Here is a 26842-nt window from a genome sequence, read left to right on the forward strand (position 1 = left end):
TGCGATAGGGACTGTCTGCCTCACACCTCTCTACAATGCAGATAAGCTTCAGCTCTGGAGGATTATCAACAGAGCCCGTGCTCACACACACACACACACACACATGCTTTATTTATTGTTTGGAGGTGCTGCAAGAAAGGAGAGAGTGTAGAAGTGGTAGTGGAAAAACAAACAAACATGGGACTAGGGAGAAGATGGTATCAAGCAAAAATTGGCAAACTTTAGAGTCTTTTTTTTGTGTGTGTTTATCTTCCCTGATGCACACACATACTCACACACAGATTTGTTCAGGAAGAAGGGAGTGTTCATGCTGTCTGTCTTTGTCTCGCAGGTTTTTTATTCCATTGGAGTGAAGGGTGGTGACGTGTTTTGAAAGTTGTCATGATAATGATGCATTATGTGATCTTGCCCACTGGATTTATTACAACGAAAAATACAATCGAATACATATATTTAATTCAAACATCAAAGAATTAAAAGAAAGCACACATGTTCTGACTTCTCAAGCTGAGACGTTCTCACGCAGGCAACTCCGGTTCGATTCCGGCATGTGTGATGCTGATCCTGCACTTTCTATCCTCCCTCTGCAGTCATATACATTATGAAAAAGATAAATTCAAATGAATAAAAATTACTAAAGTGCTCTTAATTCTTAAAACTGTCCTTAAGCTAAACAGTCTGGATTCTCATTTTTTTTTTTTTTTGAAAGTTTCTTTCAAAGCAGGTGTTTCAGAACATCTGTGAGATTTAGAGTAGCTCATCCTCTCGGGTGGCGAGGAAGGAGGTGTATGTACAGTTTGTTCCTCAGAAAAGTGCAGTATTCACTGAATTTATGATTGTGTTTATAAGGTGACGCTGCGGTTCTTCGTAGCTTTTCATAGTGTGTAGCAGCGTCTGTGCTGCAGGTTATTGCAGGAACCTTGTTTTTTTGTTTGTAGCCGTGAGTTGTGTGCAGAGAGTATGTGGTATTGATTGTACTGTTGTGTTATTGTGAGGTTCATGGCCATGGCGTGGTTCTCCGAGCTCCCCTGTGGAGTTCCATCCTGCAAACACAATGCTAGGTGGTAACTCTTCCTCATCCTTATTGCATTCACAACAGACACGCTGATTAGCTTTTGTGTGTGCGTGCACGTTTTTATCCACAGTGTGATTAATATACAAAACATCAAGAACACTCAGAGGAAAGGATGCAATATTTCACACACATATGGAAGCAAACATTTACTCTCACACACTCACTCGCTCGCACAGACTCTCACTTTAATTGGGTATGGAGAGGTTAATGATCTTCCCCAACATTAGCCCTGAGGGGGTGTGAGTGTGTGTGTGTGTGTGTGTGTGTTTAAATGGCAGTTTAAAAGAGCTTGTGCATCTAGACATCTAAATACAAGCCTTTAGTTCTTTGAGCTTTGACACACTTTCTCAAATATACATTCACAAAGGGCCGGTTTTAACACTCTTAGTTTCACGGATCACTTTTTGGCCTATTTCATTTATGTTTGTTAGTCGTTGTGTGATTATGAGATAATTAAATGTGGCATCTCTCATCCTGTTATATTTCATCCACCCTCCCCTTTGGAGCTGTAGAATAGACCAAGCCTTTGAAATGGATACTCTATCAGTTCCCAGCCCAGATCAGCGGCCCCGAGGACTCAACGGGGAGGGGAGGAGAGGGCCCTGTGGCACTCGACCAATCAGAGCGCAGCCCCCACTAAGAGGTGTTGATGGGTATGGAGCACTAGCTATCCATCATTCACTGTGATTTTAGGAATAACTTGTCTGTAATGCAATATCAAAGTAAACGAAGGACCCTTTAGAACGAATGCCATTTTAAAAGTTCTAGAGTTGCATTTTAATTTCAGTTGTGCAATAAATCATAGAAAGGCAAACAGAATAATCAAAGTTTTATTCCAAATAAGAGCTCAGGTTTTGAAATATCAAATTAAGCAGAAAGTATGCAGGATGCAATCTGACACAGATGGGAACAAACCGAAAATTTATTGATATGCAGCACTTTGGTTTCTCGTCACTTAAATAGAACCCAGAATTTATTACAGCATTTTAAATAATAATAACAAGAACGAAACGTATTATATTATATATATATATATATATATATATATATATATATATATATATATATATATATATATATATATATATATAATATAAAATATAATACATTTTGTATTTTGTCAAATCAGCTAGATGTTTGACTGAAAATACCTAAACATACACACTAAACATACCCCTCCAAAAAAAATAAAAAAAGTAAAAAATTATAATTTGTTTAAAAGTGAAATTCTGAGAAATAAATAACTTTGTATTAATGAAAAGCAGTAATTGGCTGATTTAAATGCAATAATATTGCAATGCCTTTATTATAAGAAATTATTATTATTATTTATTTTTGTATTTATTTTAAAAGCATGCAATTCTGCTTTTAGGGAAAAAAATACATACTTATGCTTCCTCTAGAACAGGATAAGACTGATAAAAACTTTTTATTTCATTTGATGATGTAAATATCACTATTTAAAATAACTTTCTATATTTCATTATGCATGTTTATCTGTATCTGTGTGTGTGTGTGTGTGTGTGTGTGTGTGTGTGTGTGTGTGTGTGTGTGTGTTATGCAGCAGCACAACTGTCTGGATTGGTGGTGTCTTAATTGCACATCCTGTTTACATCCTATTGTGTTTCATTTCAGCACGTAGCACGCAAGCGAGTTTCCTCCACCCTGTACTTGCTTCTATACGTGTATAAAATAGATTTTCTGTAGATCTGTACATATATAGAATTGCCACACATTTAAGAGAGAGAAAGGCAGGAGATAAAGATAGTGAAATAATGGCTCTGTAGCATCACAGTGACCTGGCGTAGCCGGGTGACATTTTTAAACGTCTCAAAGCAAAGATCCGAAACAGTGCCGAGACAGCTATAACGAGAACCGTTCTCTCGTTAAAAGTGGAAGCCTGTAAAGAGAGCGAACAGGGTCCTCTGCCCTGGGCCCCTGTTTTATGAGCTGAGAGAATGTACTACCAGAGCCGTGTCTGCTTATCCGGACAAAAAGAAGCCAGTTTTATGACGGGCACACACATACATTCTCCATTCACATATATATATTCTTGCTTTCACACACATACATTCTCCATTCACATACATATATTCTTGCTTTCACACACTTACATTCTTCTTACACATGCATGCATTTCTACTCTTACACACACTTACATTCTCCTTTCATATGCATATATTTTTGCTTTCACACACACATACATTCTCCTTTCACATACATATACACCCATACATATATAGAATGTATGGATGTAAGAGAAGAATGCATGTATGTGCGAAAGAGAGTATGTATGTATGTGCGAGAGAGAGTATAGTGGAAATGGAAGGCGTTTAGTTGAAACGGAAGGCGTGTAGTGGAAACGGAAGGCAGGTTAGGTGCGATCAGACTCACAGTGACAGGTCTTGATTAGGATGGCTGAGGTAGATGATGCAGCCGCAGAGGTATTTCAGCGAGCTATATCTGGGTTTTAAAAAATGCATAAATATTATCATCGTGAAAAGGTTGCATGGCCTCGTCATTTGAGCGAGTTGTGATTGAGGACGCCAGCTTAGCCTCAGTCATGTTGCCAGATAGACGTATTATAAGCGTCCAAGGATTTTTTTTTTAATTTAGGAAGTGAATTAAGTGGGAGGCAGCAAGTTAGGGACAGCGATATCTTTATATTATTTAAATAACCCAAGACTCATTGCGGTTTATTTATTTTTATTTACTTATTTATTCAATTGCACAGCTCTGCGTGCAGCAGTTACTCAGTGCTAGACTAGCGTTCTATAAGCACCACCTGCTGTCAGAGATTGAATTAGCATTTTCATCGGAATCAGAAAGCGCTTTATTGCCAAGTGTTTACTCACAGAAGAAATTTCGTCAGGAGCTTCCAGTACAGAAAGTACAAACATAGTGAAGACACACACACACATATAATTAAGGAAATAAAACTAATAATAATAAATAGTAGTAATAAAATATTAATTCAGCCCATCTGATGTTTTTGTTTTGTGCACTTGCTTCATGTTGCATATAGTGTTTGTTTGTTTGCTCAAGGTTAGTTTGGCCTGTAACAGAGCAAAATAAACATTTAATAAATGTAAAAATGAAAAATAAAGAGAGAAAAATAATAAGAACAAAATAAATTGGCAATGGGAATGGGAATCGGCTCATTTGATTGTAAAATAAATAAAATCCCAATCAGTGCATCCTTAACGGGAATAGTTAGGCCTGAAAAAGAATGGTTTATTTTAGTTTTATCTTTGAACTATTGTTCCTATTTGTGCAAAATGGTTATTATTTATTACAATACAATGTTACAGTCAACAATTAAATAAGTCTTATTGATTGATTGATTGACTGATTGTGGCAAGTCCTGTGAACATTTTTCCAGGGCAAGTAAAAATTAAACCACTGGCCAAACCGGACCAGTAGAAAACTTATTTAGCATTAAGTCCTGTTAATACAATCAAAATAAGTGTCTTAACACTTGTACACAGATCTGGTAAAACACATAGGTTGCATAATGATATGCTCAAGTTAAAAACTTAAAATATGTACTTGAAAAGAAAAAAAGGATGACTTTGAATAGCATAACTGTAAAAATTGTGAGGAAGAGCTGATCAGGTCTTGCACATGTATTTCCTGGTCTGAAAATGACTTCCTGCTTAAACAGGAAGTAATGGATACCAAAAAAGATAGAAGTAAATGTATGTGAAAGAAGAATGTATGTGTGTGAGAAAGAGTAGAAATGTATGTATGTGAAAGGAAAATGTATGTGTGTGAGAGTAGAAATATATGTATGTGAAAGGAGAATGTATGTGCGTGAGAGAGAGTAGAAATGTATGTATGTGTAAGGAGAATGTAAGTGTGTGAAAGCAAGAATATATGTATGTGTAAGGAGAATGTAAGTGTGTTAAAGCAAGAATATATGTATGTGAATGGAGAATGCATGTGTGTGAAAGCCAGAATATATGTATGTGAATGGAGAATGTATGTGTGTGAAAGCAAGAATATATGTATGTGAATGGAGAATGTATGTGTGTAAAAGCAAGAATATATGTATGTGAATGGAGAATGTATGTGTGTGAAAGCAAGAATATATGTATGTGAATGGAGAATGTATGTGTGTGAGAGTGCCAGAATGAATTATGGCTTGTACGGCCCCTCATACAGTTTCAAGCCTCACTTTCACACATGCTGTAGAAATGTGCTATTTACAATATTATAAGTCATCGATTCAGCGTTCTGTATCTTATCTCCGGGTTTCTGTTGTTGTTCTCTGGCTATTCTCTGATATTTCTGAGAATTTAATGAAAATGAAATTAAATACTTCTCTGGTAGACCACCAACATATTTCCCCACCCTTATAAAGTATGTGATATTAAGATCTTAAATCTGTTGTCGGGTGTGTGTGTGTGTGTGTGTGTCTCTGCGGAGGGGCTGCGATGGCTTGTTTTCTTATTGCATCATTAGTTGAGGGGGTTGTGTGTTTACCAGGGCAGGCTGAACATTGTGGACATTAATGTGTCCTCCTGTGGTTTATGAGCCATTCAGAACACGTGCACCCCCCCACACACACATGTGCGATCGACAGTTCACGTGACGATATACTGTAAAGTCTGCACATGAACTATACTGTACCCTAAAGCCACATCTTTTATGTTCAGTGAAAAATTGTGGAACGTGTTGTATGGGTTCTTTGCTCTGGTTCCACACACACACACACACACACACACACACACACACACAAACACACATCTGCCCTCATATAGGCCTAAAATTAAAACAAGGCATATGTGACTCACAGGGTTAAATGCTCATTAGGTGGCCGGGCCTGTTGTTGGCACAGTTTTAATATTATTTACGAGCCTCCTGCAGAAAAGCATCATTCCTGTCCTCTGCTTTTCATTAATAATCACAAAAAATATCCAGAGCAGAACATTAGCCCAAAGCAGCTGTGACAAGATGACACATACATACTCAGAATGAACAAACCCAAGACGAAATGTCATTTTTCTCTGTCGAAACTCAAGAGAGCATCCTTCACTTCCTCTGAATATGCATTTCTGCAACTTTCTGGTCAACGGGGATAAACAAATAGTGTGTTAACTTCGCAAGAATCAAACTACTGTTAATTTTCCCTTTCATGCATCAGTAGTTGGAGAGCGGTACTGCACTAGTCTATTTCTTTGGATATATATATATATAAAAAAAAATGAAGCTGTTCATGTTTTGTCTTGGGGTAAAACAGATCTCTGATCAGTTTTCTAACTACAGCTCCAGAACGATAAACCTGACCACAGCCACAGACCAAGGGCGGTGCGGCTGAAATCGGCTACACGGTGTAAGCAGAGAGTCTCTCGATGGCTGTTTTCACAGGGGGGTGGGGGTGTCGAAGGGGGAAGGAGGGGGGGCTGGGTGCACATCACTTTTTATTAGCTTAATAAATCACCTTTGTTGTCAATCAAGGCACAGAGAATAATTGGATATGGTTGAAGCCTTGCGAGATGGATTATAAATCATTCCAGATTAAATTAAAAGATAATGCACAAACTTAATGGTTTGTGTTTTGCAGTCTAAATTGCCTCGGAGCAGTGTTGTTTTCTCGCTTTATTGTGTGCCGTTTTTCTTGCTTGTTCGCCTGCCTCTTACCGTCCTGCCTCCACAGAGGCTAATCGCGTGTGTGTGTGTGTGTGTCTTCTCGTGTGGCATTGTGTGTAATTGTCTTCATCTTCTATGATGTGTCCGTGCACCGGTGTGTTGTTTCTATGTCTGGTCTTGTTTAGATTATGTGTCTGTTTTCACGTCTGCCCGATTGCGGACTCTTGAACATGAGCAATATCATAGCCAATCAGTCCCCTCCCAGCTCATCTACACCCTCTGCCCTGTCTGCCTCCAAATCAGAATAAGGCAGATCTCTTTCTATTTGAAAGCTCATGCTCACAGATTAACCCTGACATCCTCAACAAGTAGGGCTTGGTTCTCAGGTGCCATCCAATGAGAGCGAGGGAAAAGTCGACACAATAAGGAGAGGAGCAGGAACTAAAGCGGCGGAGACAGAGAGGTTATATCCTGCGCATTAGCGCCACCGCTGCCCTGTCCGTTTACATGCTGACAGATCCACTATTATCATAATCGTCCAGAGAACATGACGGGACGCTGAAGCGATGATGTCGTTTTATTTACAGGAGAGGCAGCCCCCTCCCTGCCCCGCACTCAAAGACCACGTACCCCAGCGGGCCGGCACAAGCGGGCGAGTAGGTCAAATGACATCTTTTGATCAGAGCTGTCCAAAGAGATCAGAGGAGAGTGGCAGGTAATGGATACCCAGTGACAAGCTGAATGGAGAGAGCCAGCGACTAGATGACTGCATGTCTCCCATTAGGAGCATCTCACGCTCTCTTTCTCACTCGTCTTTGCTTTGCAGGCCTATTCTCTCTGTGTATTTACACCCCCTTCCTTCAGGTTCTCTCTCTCTCTCTCTCCCAAGGCCTTCAGATTGACGTCTCGACATAGTACCTAAATCAGTAGACTGCCACTGGCTAACACTCTGCATTATGGGATGGAAAATGCCTGTTATTTTGCTGCCTAACGTATCTGCCAAGTTCAGGGCTTGTGTACATGGGAGAAACTCAGTGACTACGTTTACATGCAGCCAATAACCCGTTCAAAACCGGGATATTAGCAATAACCCGGTCGCGCACGGCCATGTAAACACCGGCAAAAACCTTTTTAAAAAAAGTTTTTAAAAACCGGGATATTATACCTGGGGTACCCCTTTTCTAACCCGAATATTTGGTCTTGTAAACGCGTTTCGGCATATCCCCATCAAAATGTGTGTTCTGCGCATGTTCTATTCGCAAGGAATCTTGGTCTTTTGAGTCTTTGGATACAGGAAGTAGAATCGGAAATGACGCATATTGCGTCTTACGTCCAGACGCTAACCGTGCGTTGCCATTTACATCGGGATATTCTTTATAAGGAATAGTCTTTGGCCATGCGTCATGTCTTGTGCTGAGCGTCCTGTCATGGCATGTCAAATTAAAAATAGTCAAACTATTAAAAAGGCAAGTACATGTATTATGTAAACGCCCTCTGAAAACATGTTGCTTAAAAGGATAGTTCAAGCAAAAATGAAAATGTTTTCATCAATCACTAACCGTCATGTTGTTCCCAACCTCTGTGACTTACTTCCTTCTGTTGAACTTAAAATATATATATATATACCATTTCGGTTACCATTGACTGGTGTAGAGACTTTTCTTCAAATATTTTTTTTTCACAGAAGAAAGTAAAATATTACAGAATGTTCTTTTTTTGGCGAACTGTCTAGCCAACTAGTCATTCGGGGATGCCACTGTCTAGTCGATTTAGAAAATGCATTGGTTTTCCATATTTGTCTTTTTTTTTTTTTTTTTTTTTACATATTTTTCTTCTTTGTGCACATATATAACCATGTTTAGATTGTGGTGTTAATATACGTTTAATGTGTGTGTGGTAGCCAAGCTGAGTGAGGCCCTGGGGATCACAGCAAGGCAGATCTGTTCTCTCCCATTACCCAGCATCCCTCTCTAATAGGAGACTGACACACTCCTGTGATTCTGAGTGGGACAGGGGGAAGAGAGAGAGGGAGGGAAAGACACGTTATGGGAGGGATTACTAAAAGAGGAAAAGGAACACCACAAGTCACCAAGCAAAACTGAGCGTATCTCAGTAAGGCACACATGTAAACTCATTCGAAGACAATCACCCCTCCTTCTCTCCCACTCTCTTTCAGCCTCTTGGGATTTCCCAGTGTTTGTGTAGATGTGTCTGACCTCTGGTTGCCCCGTACTTTAGGAATGTGAGTGGAGCGCATCTGAATAAGAAAGGCAGGCGGGTGGATCATTTGCTGGAGATCATCTTCCCCCTCCTTTATAATTGTTTATGGTGTCTGTTTGAGAGCTGATTCAGACAACAGAGCCACACACACACACACACACTAGACTGATTATTAACTAGCTACAGTTCATATCTGGGCCCAATTTTTAGGGCCCTATGATTTCAGTGATGCGGAAAACGTGGACAGAATCACGGAATCCAGTCATACAAATGGAATTCACAGTTTAACACAGAATGTCATGGAATTTGTCACATTTTTAGACATGCTTTGTGATCAATACAATTTTAATAAACTATTAAAAACGAGTCAAGAAAAATAAAAGGCTGCACAGGTGAGCTGTAAGTTCATTCATCCCGCTGTAGTCACAGATTTCTGTCTGTCCTCGAGAACATTCGCTCATTGTTCAAACGGCAGCCTCAGTCTCTGCTGATTTCCAATGTGACATACTGAAATACAGATCATATTAGTGATGGAGTCAATTGTAGTTACACAAGCTTGGCTTGGTTATATTAATATTATTATTATTATTGTTATTGTTATTTTTATTTTGTAATGGCTGCTGATTTTTTTTTTTTTTTTGGAGTTTTGAATATTAAATGCATCCTTAGTGATCATGAGAGACTTCTTTCAAAAATATTTAAAAAATCTGACTGACCCCAAACTTTTGAATCGTAGTACCTCAGGGACAGAACAGAAAGTAACGCTTTAGTGCATAATCAGATTTCTAAAAATATAACTTAATTCACGGTAAAAATCAGGAATGACAGTATATTCAATCCACACACTTTTAGTTCTACAGATAGTCCTGTACAGAATAGCTGAGCGATGATTAGTATTCAAATCTTATCTAGATATTTCTTTCATAAAAGGACCGTCTCTTTTTAACAGAGCATGGTACTCACTGCAATTTGTTGCAGCACATTGTAATTTGAAGTCCTAGCTAGTGATATGAATTAATATTATTATTATTTTATTTTATTTTTTTACGTAAAATGTATTAAAAAAAATTATATTGATCAATGTATTCACTTTCTGGTGTGTGTCTAATACTAGAATATTTATTTATTTATTATTATTACATTTTTTTTTTTTCAGAAAAGTATTTGTCTCGTGTCTATTTAAGTAGAGGACGTGGGAATGGTCGTCTGGTAGGACAGATGGCCTCATTATGTGATCCTTCTTAGGAGCAAATATGGTCAAACCTTCAGAAGAAGTGTTGGCTAGAATCGTTTGGGACATTCAGGCCAGACATTGCTGTTCATTAGAGCCTAATAACATTTTGAAAGAGGTGGAATGTGTTTTTACTCCTGAGAACATCCATGCTGTGCTGTTTTAAACTCTTAGTTCAAATATATGAAGGACTAGATCCAAAAAGCACATGTAAGGTTTTTATTTGGGATGTCTCGGGAGGATGCGGCTCCAGAACAATTTTGTCAACAGAACTGTATTAGGTCACAGAGCGATACATCATTGAAGTCGATGAATAAACAATATTTCAGTTGAGCAGTTACTTTTATTTTAGAAATAAGCAGTGCTAAAACGCTCATTAGAGGCTGAAGACCCCCTCTACGTTTCCTTAGCAAGGGGTTTCTAAACGCCTGCTTCAGCACCAAGCCTGCTCTTGAATTTAAATCCACTTTTTGTTTGCACGTTATTGTGCTGCACACAGGATCATTTGTATGACTGAGCGCTCATGTGTGTGTTGGAGGCTGTCGAATCTTGATGTCGTGTAGGAGTGTTAACTCCAGTGGAGGTGCTATGGCAGCAGGGGGAAGTTCTGTTCTCCAGCGTGGTTACCGGTTGCTGTGCACATGCAGTGGGGGAGAGTGGGGGTGTGTAAACATACACACACACACACATACACACACTGTCAGGGGCACTCCTGCTGAGTGGCATGAGCGGGCGATTAGCCGTGCTAGCGTCTGTGTTTACCAGCTCTCTCTCTCTCAGTTCTGCCAGCGTTTCTTTGCTTTAATCCACACCAGCTTGTTCTTTCTCTCGCTCTCTCTTTCTCTCTCACACTCTTGCACCACCTCATATTTTTACATTATTATAACAAAAGATGAGAGTATGTTTAAAGATTTTAAGTAGGCTACCTGTGATATTCTTTTTGTTTAGGGTTTTTCATAGCAGAGTAGCTGATCCTGAAATCAATAAAATGGACCAGAAATAATTTAATATTTTTGGTTTTATTGGGAATGATTCATGGTACACGGCACACTTTGACTTTCTGTTTTCGCTGACATCATTGATATCTGTCAAACTATCATTCAGTCTAGCTCCATTACAGTGTGTAACAAGCTTTTCACAATTCAATCAGTTATTGATAGATAAAATCAAATCACGTCCTAAATTTTGGAATATTTTAAGAATATTATTTATATTTGAAGTGTGTGTGTACTAAATCTGTGGCATGCTGTTAGTTACTGCAGACAATGATTTAAACGAACACAAAATGCTTATAGTGCACTGGCAGTATAAGCCAGATGCCACAGATGCTGTCCATAGACATTCAAGTTATAAATAACCCAGAATATTCCTTTAATGTTTTCATGAATTAAAATTTCTTCATCTGGCTGCAGAGACAATGCATGGAAACAAAACTTGTCACAGTTATAGCCATGGTAACCATCACTTGGTAACTTACATGCATTCAATAAACAAAACATAAATGGTTCCATAGGTAGAACCCTCTAATCTGTCTCGATCATTTTCTTTCTTGTTTGCTTTCCGCGTAATGCTCCTCCATCCATCCAATCCATCTCAATGTCCCGTCTGTAGGCAGGGCAGGTCAGGCTGGCGAAAGTGGTCTCAGTGAGCGCTCTCTCCTTCTCTCCAGCTAGCCTTGGAGCAGGGCCTCCATCAGTCAGTGGTCCTGGTCGATGGGGCGTCTCTCTGGAATCGATGGCACGCCTGTCTGCTTCGTCCATCCTTCTCTCTCTGCCTCCGCTGTCCAGTTGTGCCCTCTTGCCCACCCCGGTGCTAGACAAACACATACGGACACATTTCCTTTAACTTACACATTCGTACATACATGTCTGGCCTCCCCACCAATTTGTCTGTGCATGTCAGATTGCAATAATTAAGCATTATTGATCTCAAATTCAATTAACTTAATTAAAGCAAGTCTTGATAGCCGAGGAGAGATGGAGAGGACGTGAGGAAAGGAGTAAGGGCATAGAATGAGAGGAAAGAGGAGAAGAAAAGGGGATTGGTGCTATCTCATATTCTCCAGCCGCACACAGACAGCCTGTCTGCTTAAGGCTACAAACCATTTTCCTCCTAATGATATCACATTGCAGATAGTGGCATATTAGAGAGAGATACCTCCCATTATAAATGTGGGCTTTAGGGGCTATATATAGCAGCTTTAATTACCAACTACTTACTCTTTCACTCTCTTCAGCTCATCTGCACACCCAGAAGTATTGGACAGGGCTACCGGCTACCACTGCTGTCTGTGTAAGTGAGACCGATTGCAAACAAGAACAAATGGCAGCAGCTTGAGGGGTGTTAACTTGGTTCACATGTACGGTATATAGTTCTACATTGTCCACGTACTGTATATGAAGAAACACACACCAAAAATACATGACAGCTGAAGGCTGAGAAATGTGTGCTGTTCTTTGCTTATATGCATTTTTAAATGTCAAATCCTTTAAAAAGGAATCACAATATCAATAAAAAAATTAACTGTTTAACAGTTGTAATAATGAAATAATATGTCCAACTCTAAACTTTCCATACACACATCTGACACAATATTATGATAATTTTCAACATCATATACCTTATATCAGGTTTTTATTTATTTATTTATTTTCATTAGTCAAATATTTTAGAAATTTAGCTTTGTCAGTGGATACAATTTTAGTGACTTTATATACAATAGCTTTTTTATGCAACTTCATGCTTTTGTACATTTAATTTATCACTTAGTTTATCATTATGTATATGTTATTTATATATATTCAGTCATTTTGACTTGTGATTGACAGCCGCATTTTTTATTAAAAAGTGCACCTTAGTTCTTGCAATCATTCAAATAATATAATAACAAATGGTTTAGTTGTACTTGCATAACTTAGTTAACATTCAGTCGTGTTTGCTTGATGAAAGGGCTTGAGGATTAGATTTATCACTGTGATCTGCATTTAGATTTCTACATACCCTGATATATTTGAAGATGGTCTGTGCTCTAATACCCCAGTCTAAGTCTGTAAGGTTACGCTCTCCACTGCTTAGAAAACAGCATTCTCTGCTGGTTATCTCCCCGGATGTCTGAGTGTAAATTAGATCAAGCTCTTCTTCCAAGCTAATGCCAAATCATTGGGAGGTCGTTCTCATTTTACCCCCACCCTACCAGTCTTGGATCCAAGCATTCTGTTTTCTAATTAAAACAGCACCTGTGTGGTGGGTAGAACTGGACTGGCGCACTGGTTTCAGAAGGTCCAGGGATGAAATCTCAATATTGTTCCCAGCCAGAACACACAGATTCTAGATGCATTGGGGGCTTGGGAACCTGGAATACAGACAGGACATGAACCAACACTTGGTACGTGTAAATGTGTGTTGCAGATTGTCGGATATCTGTCTTGTTAGCCCCTGCCCCTGCTTTCTTCTCGTCTTTCTCCACCCCTCTCAGGTTACATTGGGGGTTATGAGCGATTGTTGTGTTGTCAAGCAGTGCTAATCCTGTGTTTGGTGTCGGAAAATGAATTTTGAACAAAACACACGTACAAAGAAACATGTACACACATCTCCCTTAGATTTGCTGTAGGGTATACGCCTACTCGCTGGCAATACTTACTCTGTGTTCTCCATACACTCAAGTTTAGATCAAGGTTACAGTGAGACAGGTTTGCTTGTACCTGAAGTGAAGAGCAAATGTTCTATCTCTCACAATTTAATTCAATACGTGCTTTATTGGCATGACAGTTGTTACAATGTATTGACAAATTTATTTTACATTTATTCTCTCTCTCTCTCTCTCTCTCTCTCTCTCTCTCTCTCTCTCTCTCTCTCTCTCTCTCTCTCTCTCTTGCTCGCTCACTCTTTAGTTTTTTGCCCATTTGGCACCCTCACCTTCCTTTTAACTTTAATTACCAACTAATCATTTTGTGTAATTATGTTCAAGGTTGACCTTACATTTTACATGTAGTGGTTTAGCAGGAACTAAAAATGTCATGCTAAAAACTCCACCTTGTGTGTGTGTGTGTGTTGTAGTCATTGTGAACAGGTTTAAAGTGTATGAATTTGAAGGAACCAGGTTTTTACATTGCTATTTGGCCTTGATGTAAAGCTCGGCTTCTTACTGCTTCCTGAACGAAGGCATTGTTCTCTTAAACAGCTGTCGTTTTGGCTGATTCAGAACAGATGGCTGTGTGTGACAGTGTTAATTTTGACACGAAATTTTAATTTAGTTTTAGTCTTAGTCTTTTGACTATAATTCTTTTTAGTTTTAGTCAAGTTTTAGTCATCTGATTTGTTTTAATTTTAGTCTTATTTTAGTCGACTAAAATTGCTTGGTATTTTAGTCGACTAAAATTGCTTGGTATTTTAGTCGACTAAAATAAGACTAAAATCAATAACAGATTTACTAGACAATTTTTTACAGCTGGTATAGGAAACAAACTTAAACAAAATATATAAAACACAAATTCAACTTTATTTCAACACAACTGTGTCTTTATTTCGATTCAAAAGCTTTCATGCAGCAACAAACACTGTCATGATAATGTAAACAATAACTAGCTGCCAATTGACCATCAATAAAAGAAAAATAAAGTTAGGTCCAGGACCTTAAAGCTTACAGCTGAGCTGAACAATAAGTGCATACATTTAAAGTAAATATTTAATAAGTTGGCAGCTAGGTGGATAAAAAAAGTAACAAGATTTTATAAGGTATTCATTTTTCTAGCAATATTGTATGTTTTAAATACTACAATATTGCTAGATTTGTATGTATAATGATAGGATGTGAACATTCATGTTTCACATGACTAATATAGAAATATTTGTGATATTGTCAACAAGTAGAACATTATAAAATATACTAAACATTAGTATTAATCAAATGTATTTATCATGATATTACGTATTAGTATTGTGCTCGCATCTAACTTGAAGAAGGGGCTATTTTACAGTACTTTTCAGTTCGTAATATTTAATGCTACAACATCTACGCACTGCACTATTCCAATTTTGCTTAGCTCAATAAACAAAAGAACATCGTTGTAAAATTACATTTGAGAAAATGTCCGGGTGGCTCGTCTGTAAATGTCTTTTCAAATTGGTTGTGTTCTTGCCACGAATGAGCGCTCTGCGTGCTTTACACTTTGTTTTGTTTTGTTCGTCGTCAAACGTGAAGTGAGCTGTGGACATTTTGTCGCTCTTTTAGACAGTAGGGACTTTAAGCAACAGCTGCGAATGGAACGGCTACAGCGACCGGAAGTTTGCCGTCACACCGCTGTAGCCAAGAACGTAAAAGTCACTAAGCAACGGTAAAACAGAACAGCGCAACGCAGCATTAATTCATTTATTGAGATCCAAAAAAATATATAATTTAAAAAAGCAAGAGAAGGATTGCTTTTGGCGTTAAATGACAATCTTTTGTCAGAAGAGGAGTTTTTAATATTGTATGATGTAAATAAGTCTAAAAACATAACATTTATTTACCTAACCTCTCACGTTGTAGCGACTCCGGCAAATCAGCTGTTCTCCCGTAGTAGACCGTTAAATTAGAACGTCACAAAGTAGCAGTTAAATTCGCGCAGGCGCAATACAACGCCAGAACGTTGCCGTTCCACCAGAGGCTGTTGCTTAAAGTCCCTATCACCTCTTCGAATGCCGACTTCCCGGGAGCTCATAAAAACTGAAAACCTTCGCTTCACGTCTCAATAAGTCAGGCTCTGATTGGTTCTCTTCTCTCATGCAGTCTGTTCTGTTTTGCCGGTTCTTTTGCTCATTCCTCGCATCTCTGCCGTCTGCTGATTTGATTTTCGTCACAGTCTATTTTCGTCTCGTCCTTTATTCGTTGACGATAATGTCAATCAATTTAGTCATAGTTTTAGTCTCCATCAGTGCCTTCTATTTTAGTTTTCGTTTCGTTTTCGTCGGCAAAAATATATTCGTGACGAAAATAATGACGAAAATATTTAGTCAACGAAATTAACACTGGTGTGTGAGCGTGTGCATGTGAGTTTGTGTGTGCTGCACGATCACAGTTGGTTGTGATTTGTGTAGGGGGCGATTTGATTTCACAGACTGGCTGTGATGTGTGTGAGAAGATGGATCCTAATAATAATGCTGTAAAAAATCTCTCTTGAATTGTCTTTTTTTCTTTGTTTTGAGACATCGGTAGTTGCTTAATTTTGCCCCCTTAATTTCAGCTTAAAACTAACATTCTTACACACATACAGCATAGTGGTCGACCAATATATCGCCGAATATATCCCATATATCGCCGAATAAGTTTTCCTGCTTGGCCGATGTGTTCAAGACGGGACTTATTTCGACAGCGTTCCGGGCACTGAGAGCAGCAGCGCCTGAGTGCAAACAGTGCTCACACTCTCCCTCTTGTTTACTGTCGTTGTTAACAGTTCTGTCTAATACATATAAAAGTCTGTCTAATAATCATATATATATATTAGGGGTGGCACGGTTTGCTGAAAAAAAACAGAACCGTTTGGTTCACCTCACACGGTTCGGCACACGCTGGGACCGCGGTTCACCTTAAAAAGGGTTTTGAAAAAATACCCTTAGAAAGAGCTACTGCATTACTTCGTTAGCTTGCATCTGACCTGCAGAGATATCATTCTGGCTTGGTGGGGTGTCAGCCAGCGAGATATCTTATTCTGGACGTGTTCTTTTAGTACTCAGAGTCTGGAACCAGGAGAGCATATTAAGTGTTGTTCACTGTATTTGTATTTTTAACGAGCCGAGTGTACGCATTTCACACACCCTCTCCGGCCACGTTGAGTTGTTGACACTGACAACGGCAAAAGCGAAGCATGCCCTTTTCACTTGTAAAACTCAAGGGTGTATGGGTAATGTAGTCTGTTCTCTCGGTAGGATGAAATAGGAAGCTTGCACTGTGAAGGGCACTCTGAAAAGCGGCAGCGCAGGATTAAAACCTCCATGAAAACAGATGTCCAAATGAGTGTTCCGGTACGCTCAAGAGCTATATTTGGAAGTGGTGGTACTGAGTACCGGTGTGTACCAGCCCACTTAAAGCACTGATATATATATATATATATATATATATATATATATATATATATATATATATATATATATATATATATATATATATAATTCTACTAATAAGAACAGTAAAAAATACACTAAGGATGAATGAGCTGCTGGATTTATGAATATTAATCAGATTGTGGCTGTTTGCGGGAACTAATTTGCTGAAATCAAAACAGGAACGATAATAAGTGAGCACCAGCCAATGAGATTTGTGCATTAGTTCCGCCCACTTCATGGATGTGAGAGAAAGGGACACGAGTCGTGCACCTTCACACTAGAGTTTAAGGTACGCCAAATACACAAACACAAGTGTGCTGCGTGTCCATTGAGATGAACTGGGAAATATCACAGATCAATTGTATGACAGAGAGTGAAAATCTGAAGCACTCAGTCAGAGAGTGTTCGGCGAGTGAAAATATATCTGTGCCAAACTTATACGTAAATTACTTAAGTAGTAAATTACTTCCTTTTTAATTATATGTTTATTAAATATTTATTTATTTGTGAAAAATACTGTGTCATCTAAAGTGTAAGTATGTTTATTTTACAAATGCATTTTTTAATCCATTATCAAATTATGTAAAATTTCTTAGATATTAATAAAAAATAAAAAAACATATAAATATATATATATATATATATATATATATATATATATATATATATATATATATATATATATATATATATATATATATTGGCTTTGTATCGGCTATCGGTCCCCTGCTTTCCAAGATATTGGCATCAGCTGTCAAAAAAAATAATAATAATAATAATATCAGTGGACAACTAATACATACAAAATTTTGAAAATAAAATAGCTACATTCTATCACACTCTTTTATTAATTAATTTATATGCAATCTGTTAATTAATAATGTTGATAAACATACTAACAATTAATAATTAGTCGATTGTAAATTAATTATAAGAGATAATTTGACTCCATAAAAAAGGAAATTCAATGAGTTTATTGAAACAGCACGTAATGCCTGAAGCCATGATGCATGCACATTACAACTGCAAACTAAAAAGGGTTCTGCACCTTTGTCAGTCCCTTGGCATCATTCTGCCAAGGGCTACAAAATGACTGTCCTCGTGTTGATGGCATTCTTTTTTCTTTGTTGTATTTCCACAGCCATTATTGTTGCATCACACCAGTGCTGTTTTGTTAAGCTAAAATTAAATCTCTAACTTAAAAAGATTGGGGCTGATACAAATTCATAAAATTCTAATTCTTTACAGTCTTCGTTGAGGAAATCCTGGAATGTTCCTTGCATACAAATTGACATATTGTATTTAGAATTAAATTAATATTCTGTGTGTTGAAGTTGTTGCATAAGTAGTTTGACGTTTGTGGTATTTAGACATGATAGAATGTGTTCACAGAAAACCAGTGTATCCAATGGATGTCCTCTCCCACCATTGTTTACATACCTGTTCAAAAGCATGATTAACTGACACAGTCAGGAATGCAAATAATTATTTCAATGCATTACATGTATCTGTGTCTCTTTCTCTCTTTCTGCCTTTCTCTTTTTGCATGACTTCTACTGGAAGTTAAAAATAATATATTTTGGTTGCTTATTTCTTCAGGCTAGCTCAAACATGTTTTTCATGAGCGTTTGCATTCTCCAGGCTAAATTTTAAATTAGGGGTCGGCCGATATCGGTTTGCCAATGCCGATATTTATATATATAAGAAATTTGAAATCATTTGACTAGAGTTGGGTCCGAGTCCACCTTTGTCGAGTACGAGTCAAGACCAAGTCCACAAACATCGAGTCCAAGTCCGAGTCCGAGTCCAAAAGGGGCCGAGTTGGACTCAAGTCCGAGTTCTTAAAGGCCGAGTCCGAGTCGAGTCCGCCCGAGTCCAGAAAGTAATTAAATTAAAAAAGATTATAAATTGGTATTGTACATTTTTACATTAATATTTTAACCTTTCAACCCATTAAGCCAATGGCAATATAAAAATGTAATAAAAAAAATACAACTGTTACATCTAGTCATTGCCATTGAACATTTTTATTTTATGTCAACAGAACTAGTTTCCTTTCAAAAAAGTTTTCAAAGGTTTTATTGTATTACAAGTGCATGAAAATACAAATGAACCCATTTTATTATTGTATCACACTATATTGTCCTCCAGTTAAAGATGACATTTCAGTTATTTAATGCCTCTCCCCCACATTTGACAGAGGTAAAGTGCAGCCAATGAGGAGATCCTTAATGATGACATTATGAATTTCTTGTTGTCTTGAAGAACTTGCATCATAAAGTTGCACTGCTTGTTTGGTCAGTTCTGGTCTTGCAAATCCTGCAATGCTGAGCTGTGCAGCATCTGTTGGTTGCTGCTGCTGTCTTTGGTACTCGGTTGCATCGGTTTTCGGATCACCAGTACACTGAACCGAAAACCGTTTCTTTCGGAGGCGTCCGATTTGAGAACCGACGAACTGATGATACTGCGCATGCGTGTAATTTTTCAAGTATTTTGTTAAACATCGGAAAGTGTGATAAAACTATATATATATATATATATATATATATATATATATATATATATAAAATATATATATATATATATATATATATATATATATATATATATATATACGTTTTCTTTTTTAAGATAGGGGCTACATGTTTCTAATCTGTATATTGTAGATTATGTATGGGCCAAAGGGGTTTTCAGGGAAGTTAGACAATAATTAAGACTCTAAAGACATGTTTAATATGAATAAGGGATGATTTATGAAATATCTGTACTGTATTTATAGTTAATGACGACAGATTCACAAACTGAGTTTGTAGTAAACAGAACATGAACACGAGTAGAGCAGCTGATGATACTGAACTGCAGCATGTGCAGGTGTCCTGACATTTTATCCTACCCTGTCAGATTTTCCTACCCGGGTTTTGAGCGATTCTCGTTCTCGAGTCAAGAACCGGTTGTATCAGTTTTCAGATCATCAGTAAACTGAACCGAAAACCGTTTCTTTCGGACGCGTCCGATTCGAGAACCGAGGAGCTGATGATACTGCGCATTCGTGATTCAGCATGAAGCCGAATGACTCACAGCGCGTCTGAACCGAACTGATTCTTTTGGTGATTGATTCTGAACTGATTTTGTGTTAATGTAATGAGTGCGGGTAAACCGAGGGCTTGAATGAAGGGCAATCTGACGAAACGTAAGTTCATTTAATAACAAATACATCGCAATGGATTATGTATCCGGTGAACTGTTTTTTTTTTTTTTCAAACGGTTTATTGAATCAAACCGTCCGAAAGAACCGGTTCGCGGAAAAGAATCGAACTTCCCATCACTAATCCACATTGATATCCAGTGAGTGGTGCGTGTGCGTTTTCGTCTGCAAGCAGGGTGTGGTGCGGTAAAATGACAGAAGGGGAGACATTCATTAATTTATCATTTCAATTTTATGCTGGTTTTATTGTTACACGTGACGCGGACTCGACTGTACTCGGAATATTTTACGAGTCCAAAATGTTAAAGTCCGTGTCAAGTCCGAGTACAAATTCACCAGAGTGCGTGACAAGTCCGAGTTCATTCAAAATTGGACTCGAGTCCGGACTCGAGTCCGAGTCCAAGTTCGAGTACCCCAACTCTACATTTGACATTGGATTAAAAAAAATTGTAAAATAAACATAAGTACACTGTAGATTAAGTATTGTTCACAAATAAGTAACCAACAGGGCACTCATTATTCTGGGAAGTTTGTGTGCATTGGGAATCATATTTTTCAAATAAAGCCAAGGTAACACTCATTTTACATATAGCACACAGTGAAAATGACATAAATGTGACAGTGGGTGAATGCATAAAGCACAGCATAATTTGAAATCACATTTAAAGTATAAAGCATTCAATTCACACTAACCTACCAATCCGGTGCAGACCCATCGGCAAAGCAGAAAAACTTAATGGGCGATATCGATATTTGAAAAATCGGCATTGGCGATATATCGGTCGAGCACTACTGTAAATTATAACTGTCTAATCTTTCATAATTGACACAAATGTGTTTGGTGCAGGGATTTTTGTGTCGGAAATGTACATACAATAATTTTTATTCACAAGCAGGCAAGCCTTTGCTGGGTAATGAGTGGGAATGCTTTCTTAATTTAAATGGCGAGTGTGTCTGTTTGGGAATGCATTATGGGCTGCTGAAGCAGCGTAAGACACATTAATTGACAGACAAGAACTGCTGTCTCTGAGGTTGATACAAGTAATTTATTACTTCAGAAACGAATGCCACCTCCAGAATGTGCTTCATTAATTTCACATTTAGTTTTAATTTCAAGCTGTTGCCTCTTGAGAAAAATAAGGTGGCAACTTCGGTTTGAAGAGTAATTTTTTTCTGTTATTTTATACCCCCACCCCCTGCCATTTTTTTTTTTTTTTCAGAACAAAGGAGGAGAGAACCATAACTTCATTCCATGTGTCAATGTAATACAGTTGGAAAGCAGAGAAGGAATTACTGCAACACTTTATATTATAAACAAATTTTGAATGTTTTTTTTTTTTTTACTGCTGAAAAAAAAAAAAAAAAACACTGATGCCTGATATTTCTATCAGCTGTCTATACACCATGCAAAGCATTGTAGGAATGCAATGTGTCAAATCTTCATCACTGGACAATGTAACAACGTGTTTTTTTTTTTATCTCTGTTTTACCTGCAGCATATGTGCCAGAGGAGCTAAAGGAGGCTGCCTTACTAGATGAAGATGTTGAAGGAGAGGATTCAGCTGTGGAGGAGGAACCTGCAATGAAGTATGTGTGCCAGGACAAGGACTTACTCCTTAAAGACAGGCAAGGCTTCCATGATTCTCCACCGGCGGATTTCTCTAGCCATGAAATGGACAGCGAATCACACCTGAGTGAGTCCAGTGACCGCATGTCAGACTTTGAGAGTGCCTCAGTAAAGAATGAAGAAGATATTTCAGCCAAGGAGCCCCTCACATCTCTTTCATCAACTTCATCTGTGATGATGACGACAACAGCCACGCCAAGCAGTGAGGAGACAACAACTTTAGGCCCAGACAGCCTGGAGCAGATGAAAGCTATCTACACTAGCTTCCTGACCAACTCTTACTGGTCATCGCTGAATTTGAATATGCCTCAGCAAACAGCAGAAAAGCCCCCACGTAGTCACAGTAGTAGCAGCAGCAGTAGCAGCAGCAGCAGTAGCTGTGGTAGTGGTGGTTACGACTGGCACCAGACAGCAGTGGCTAAGACCTTGCATAATGTTTCACAGAACCAGAGTAGACTGCTGCACCCAGCATCTGAGCCAAACCTCTTCAGTACTGTACAGCTTTATCGGCAGAGCACCAAACTCTATGGTTCCATCTTCACTGGTGCAAGCAAGTTCCGCTGCAAAGACTGCAGTGCTGCCTATGACACTTTGGTTGAGCTCACTGTGCACATGAATGAGACGGGCCATTACAGAGATGATAACCATGAGACAGACAGTGAAGGTACCAAGCGCTGGTCGAAGCCTCGCAAGCGTTCCCTGATGGAGATGGAAGGAAAAGAGGATGCCCAGAAAGTTCTTAAGTGCATGTACTGTGGCCATTCATTTGAGTCACTGCAGGACCTTAGTGTTCACATGATAAAGACAAAACACTACCAAAAAGTGCCTCTTAAGGAACCAGTAACTCCTGTGGCAGCCAAGATTATCTCTTCAGCTCGTAAAAGAGCCCCCATTGAACTAGAATTCCCCAGCTCACCAGATTCCAATGGTGGCACCCCCAAGCCTTCTTTGTCTGACCCCAATGACTTTCTTCAAAAGACCCCCAATCCCTACATCACATCTAACAATCGGTATGGACACCAGAATGGTGCTAGTTATGCATGGCAGTTTGAGTCACGGAAATCCCAGATTCTGAAGTGCATGGAGTGTGGAAGCTCACATGACACACTACAGGAGCTGACAGCCCATATGATGGTCACAGGACACTTCATCAAGGTTACTAATTCTGCCATCAAGAAAGGCAAACCTATCATGGAGTCAATGTCCACAACGGCTCCTAACACCATGACTACTAATGAAGAAAAGGTACAGTCAGTGCCACTGGCTGCCACCGCATTTTCCCCACCACCACCTGCACCTCCTCCCCCTTGTATCTCCCCTGCCATCACACCCATGGAGATTAAAAAGGAGGAGAAGGAAGTGGAATGTACCAAGGAGATAAATGATAGCAAAGACAAGAAGGCAACAGACAGTGAGACAGACGAGAAGTTTGAAGTCTCATCAAAATATCCATATTTGACAGAGGAAGATCTTGAAGAAAACCCTAAGGGGGGGTTTGACATTCTCAAGTCTCTCGAGAATACAGTAACATCTGCCATTAACAAAGCACAGAATGGCACACCCAGCTGGGGAGGCTACCCCAGTATTCACGCGGCCTACCAGCTTCCAAACATTATGAAACTGTCCCTGCGCAGCTCAGGGAAAAGTTCTCCTCTGAAATATATGTTTTCAGGAGAAGAGATCCTGTCTTCTATCAAAAGCCAGCCTCTAATTTCTCCACCTAGTTGCCAAACATCCCCTTTGCCCAAAAACAACTTCCACGCCATGGAGGAGCTAGTCAAAAAAGTCACAGAAAAAGTGGCCAAAGTAGAGGAGAAGATGAGGGATCCTGGAGCTAGATCTTCCCCACTTAGACGTACTACACCCTCCCCTTGCAGTAGCGATGCAGGGGAATCTGCCAGAGCGGAGTCCCCAAAGGAAAGAAGAGGAGCCAAAACCCCTGAGACTAATGGGGGTGGAAACACTCACAAAGATTCAAATGGTGATGCGCTTACAAAAGAGTTTCCGGAGAATGGTACTGACCATGTTGTCAAAACCCCTGTGTCTAACTTATGCAGCAGCACTGCAATTATAACCGACCATCCTCCAGAGCAGCCATTTGTCAACCCTTTAAGTGCGCTTCAGTCCGTCATGAATGTTCACCTAGGAAAAGCTGCCAAACCTGCCCTGCCATCCCTTGACCCCATGAGCATGCTCTTCAAGATGAGCAACAGCCTGGCAGAAAAGGCAGCTATAGCTGCCTCCACTCCATCTCAGACCAAAAAAAACAACGATCATCTAGACCGTTACTTCTACCACGTCAACAATGACCAGCCTATTGACCTGACCAAAGGCAAGAGCGATAAGAGCAACTCCCTGGGATCTGCTGCCCTGTCCTCTACCTCCACTCCCACCTCAATTTCACCATCATCAGCCATCACCATGGCAAAAGCCTCATCTGCTGTGGCTTCCTTCATGTCCAGCTCGCCTCTGCGCGAAAATGCCCTGTCCGACATCTCAGATATGCTACGCAACCTCACAGAGAATCATGCTTCCAAGTCCTCCACGCCAACGAGTCTTTCAGAGCGCTCAGATATAGACGGATCGACGGCAGAGGAAGCAGAGGAGATCTCTCCCGCTCAGAAACGAAAGGGTCGGCAGTCCAACTGGAATCCTCAGCATCTACTTATCTTGCAGGCACAGTTTGCCTCCAGTTTGCGGCAAACAGGTGATGGCAAGTACATTATGTCAGACCTTAGTCCACAGGAGCGCATGCATATTTCCCGCTTCACTGGCCTCTCAATGACAACCATCAGCCACTGGCTGGCCAACGTCAAATACCAGCTGAGGCGGACAGGTGGCACAAAGTTCTTGAAAAATCTAGACTCTGGCCACCCTGTCTTCTTCTGCAGTGACTGTGCATCACAGATTCGTTCCCCCTCTACCTACATCAGCCATCTTGAGTCACATCTGGGCTTTCGGCTTAGGGACCTGGCTAAGTTGTCTGGAGAGCATCTTGTTACCCAGATCTCACGCCATAACAAGGGGCTTTGTGAGAAACTGCTTTCAACCCAAGCACATTCAATCCCCAACCCCAGCCCTCACTCACATTCCCCCTCCCCTTCCCCAGATGAGGAGGCAAATGGCACCTCATATCAGTGTAAACTGTGTAACCGGACTTTTGCCAGCAAGCACGCTGTCAAGCTCCATCTTAGTAAGACCCATGGTAAATCCCCTGAGGACCATCTTATGTATGTTAGTGAACTTGAGAGACCTTAGCGATGGCCAAGGACAGGAAAGTAATTAATGAAGAACTAACTTCACAGCAAACTACTGTTTAGTTTTGGCACAGCATTTGGAGTTTTTCTCTGGGGAACACTTATTTGGCCCTAGAGACATTACTTTTCTGCTTTTTTATTTCACAATGAAAAACAAAGACAATTATAACAAATGATTTTCTAACTGTGCAGTGCTGAGTGAAGAGGTCACTGGTAAAATATGAAGGTAAATAAAAATACTTAAAATGAAGTTGTATGTATTTGAAAGTTGTGTAAATTGATTTTTCTTTTTTTTATTATTATTATTTTGCATCCTTGAGATGCAATAAGCTGCATGCATTATTGAACTGGTTTAGTTCAATATTTGTTAACTAAATCTGAGCTTTTCTTTATCTCTCTCTTTACTTCTCTCTTATTTTTACACCCCCCTTTTTTATGTGACCTAAGTATGCTGGTATCAGCAGAATAATTTAACCCTCTGAGTACGCCTTAATGTTTCTATATTTACAACCCCCCCACCCCCCACCTCCAAAAACTTAACTAAAAAATATATATGCATAAAAAGAGAGAAATTAAGAGATTTGATATCACCAAGTTTACATGTATTTGAGTGGGTTAAATTCAAGGGTATTTTAGCTATCCACTAAAAATTGCATTGTCTGATAGATCACCCCTTACACAGCTTGCAGTGAAGAAATATATGTGAATCCAAAATAGCAGTTTTTAGTTTGCTCAAATCAGGGGCCTTTATGAATTCAGGTCAGTGTAAAAATATGTAAATAAACAAACAAACAAAAAACGTAAACTAATTTCTGTCTAAATTATGCATCATTTTATATTTTTTAATTTAAGATGAGTATGACTATCTACTGGTGCACAATATATGAAGACATTAATGAAATTGTTTTGCACAATAGTTTTATAAATATATTATTTAATCAGAAGATATGAAAATGAGAAGAACAAAAATCACCCTAAAGTTTTATTTCCACCTTGTGCTCAAAGGGTTAAACGTATTGACAGTACTTTTTCCCATCATTTCACTTAAAAAAAAAAAATGCTACTTTATAATGTAAGGAGGAATTCCACAATGTCATCTTTTTATTTATAAACACTCTTGGTTGTTGTTTCACATTGTAGAATGCCTTTCGATTGATATCTTTTATTTTGTTGTTCTGTCTAATTATTCCTCCATAAAGCCACAATTCAGCTTTATCATTTTGGGGAATATGAATGGTAACCATGGTTACCTTACCTCCAATTGACAGTTCTGTTATGTTTTGGCAGTTAATTTAGTAAAGTAACTGAGAGCTGCCAGTGAATGGAAATCTTATATGTAAAATATTGGCATGTTAACAGCACAGGCACTGTTATGCATTCTGTGCCATGCTTCTTTTGTTTATTTTTTATTATTGTTGTTGTTGATAATGAAGAACACATTATATGACTTCATATAACCTTTTTCTACTGCAGCATTAAATTGAAATTGTTTTGGTTTTTAGCAATAACTTGATGTGTCATGGCTCACAAGTCTGTCGGGCACCGGGGAATAAGA

General features: G+C 38.9%; 1 protein-coding gene across 2 annotated transcripts in view; it reads left to right on the forward strand.

Annotated features, from left to right (window-relative positions):
- LOC113051900 (teashirt homolog 3-like) overlaps positions 1 to 26253 on the forward strand; it is a 44046-nt gene extending 17793 nt beyond the window's left edge. The window contains exons 3-4 of one of the 2 annotated variants that reach the window (XM_026216067.1): positions 7255 to 7382; positions 21900 to 26253. In XM_026216067.1, coding sequence (XP_026071852.1) covers positions 21986 to 25288 — 3303 coding nt within the window. In that variant the 5' untranslated portion in view covers positions 7255 to 7382; positions 21900 to 21985 and the 3' untranslated portion in view covers positions 25289 to 26253. The remainder of the gene's footprint in view (positions 1 to 7254; positions 7383 to 21899) is intronic. The other variant, XM_026216066.1, reaches the window with a different exon arrangement.
- Positions 26254 to 26842: the final 589 nt, after the last annotated feature.

Source organism: Carassius auratus, chromosome 32 (genome assembly GCF_003368295.1).
Source record: "Carassius auratus strain Wakin chromosome 32, ASM336829v1, whole genome shotgun sequence".
Taxonomy (NCBI): domain Eukaryota; kingdom Metazoa; phylum Chordata; class Actinopteri; order Cypriniformes; family Cyprinidae; genus Carassius; species Carassius auratus.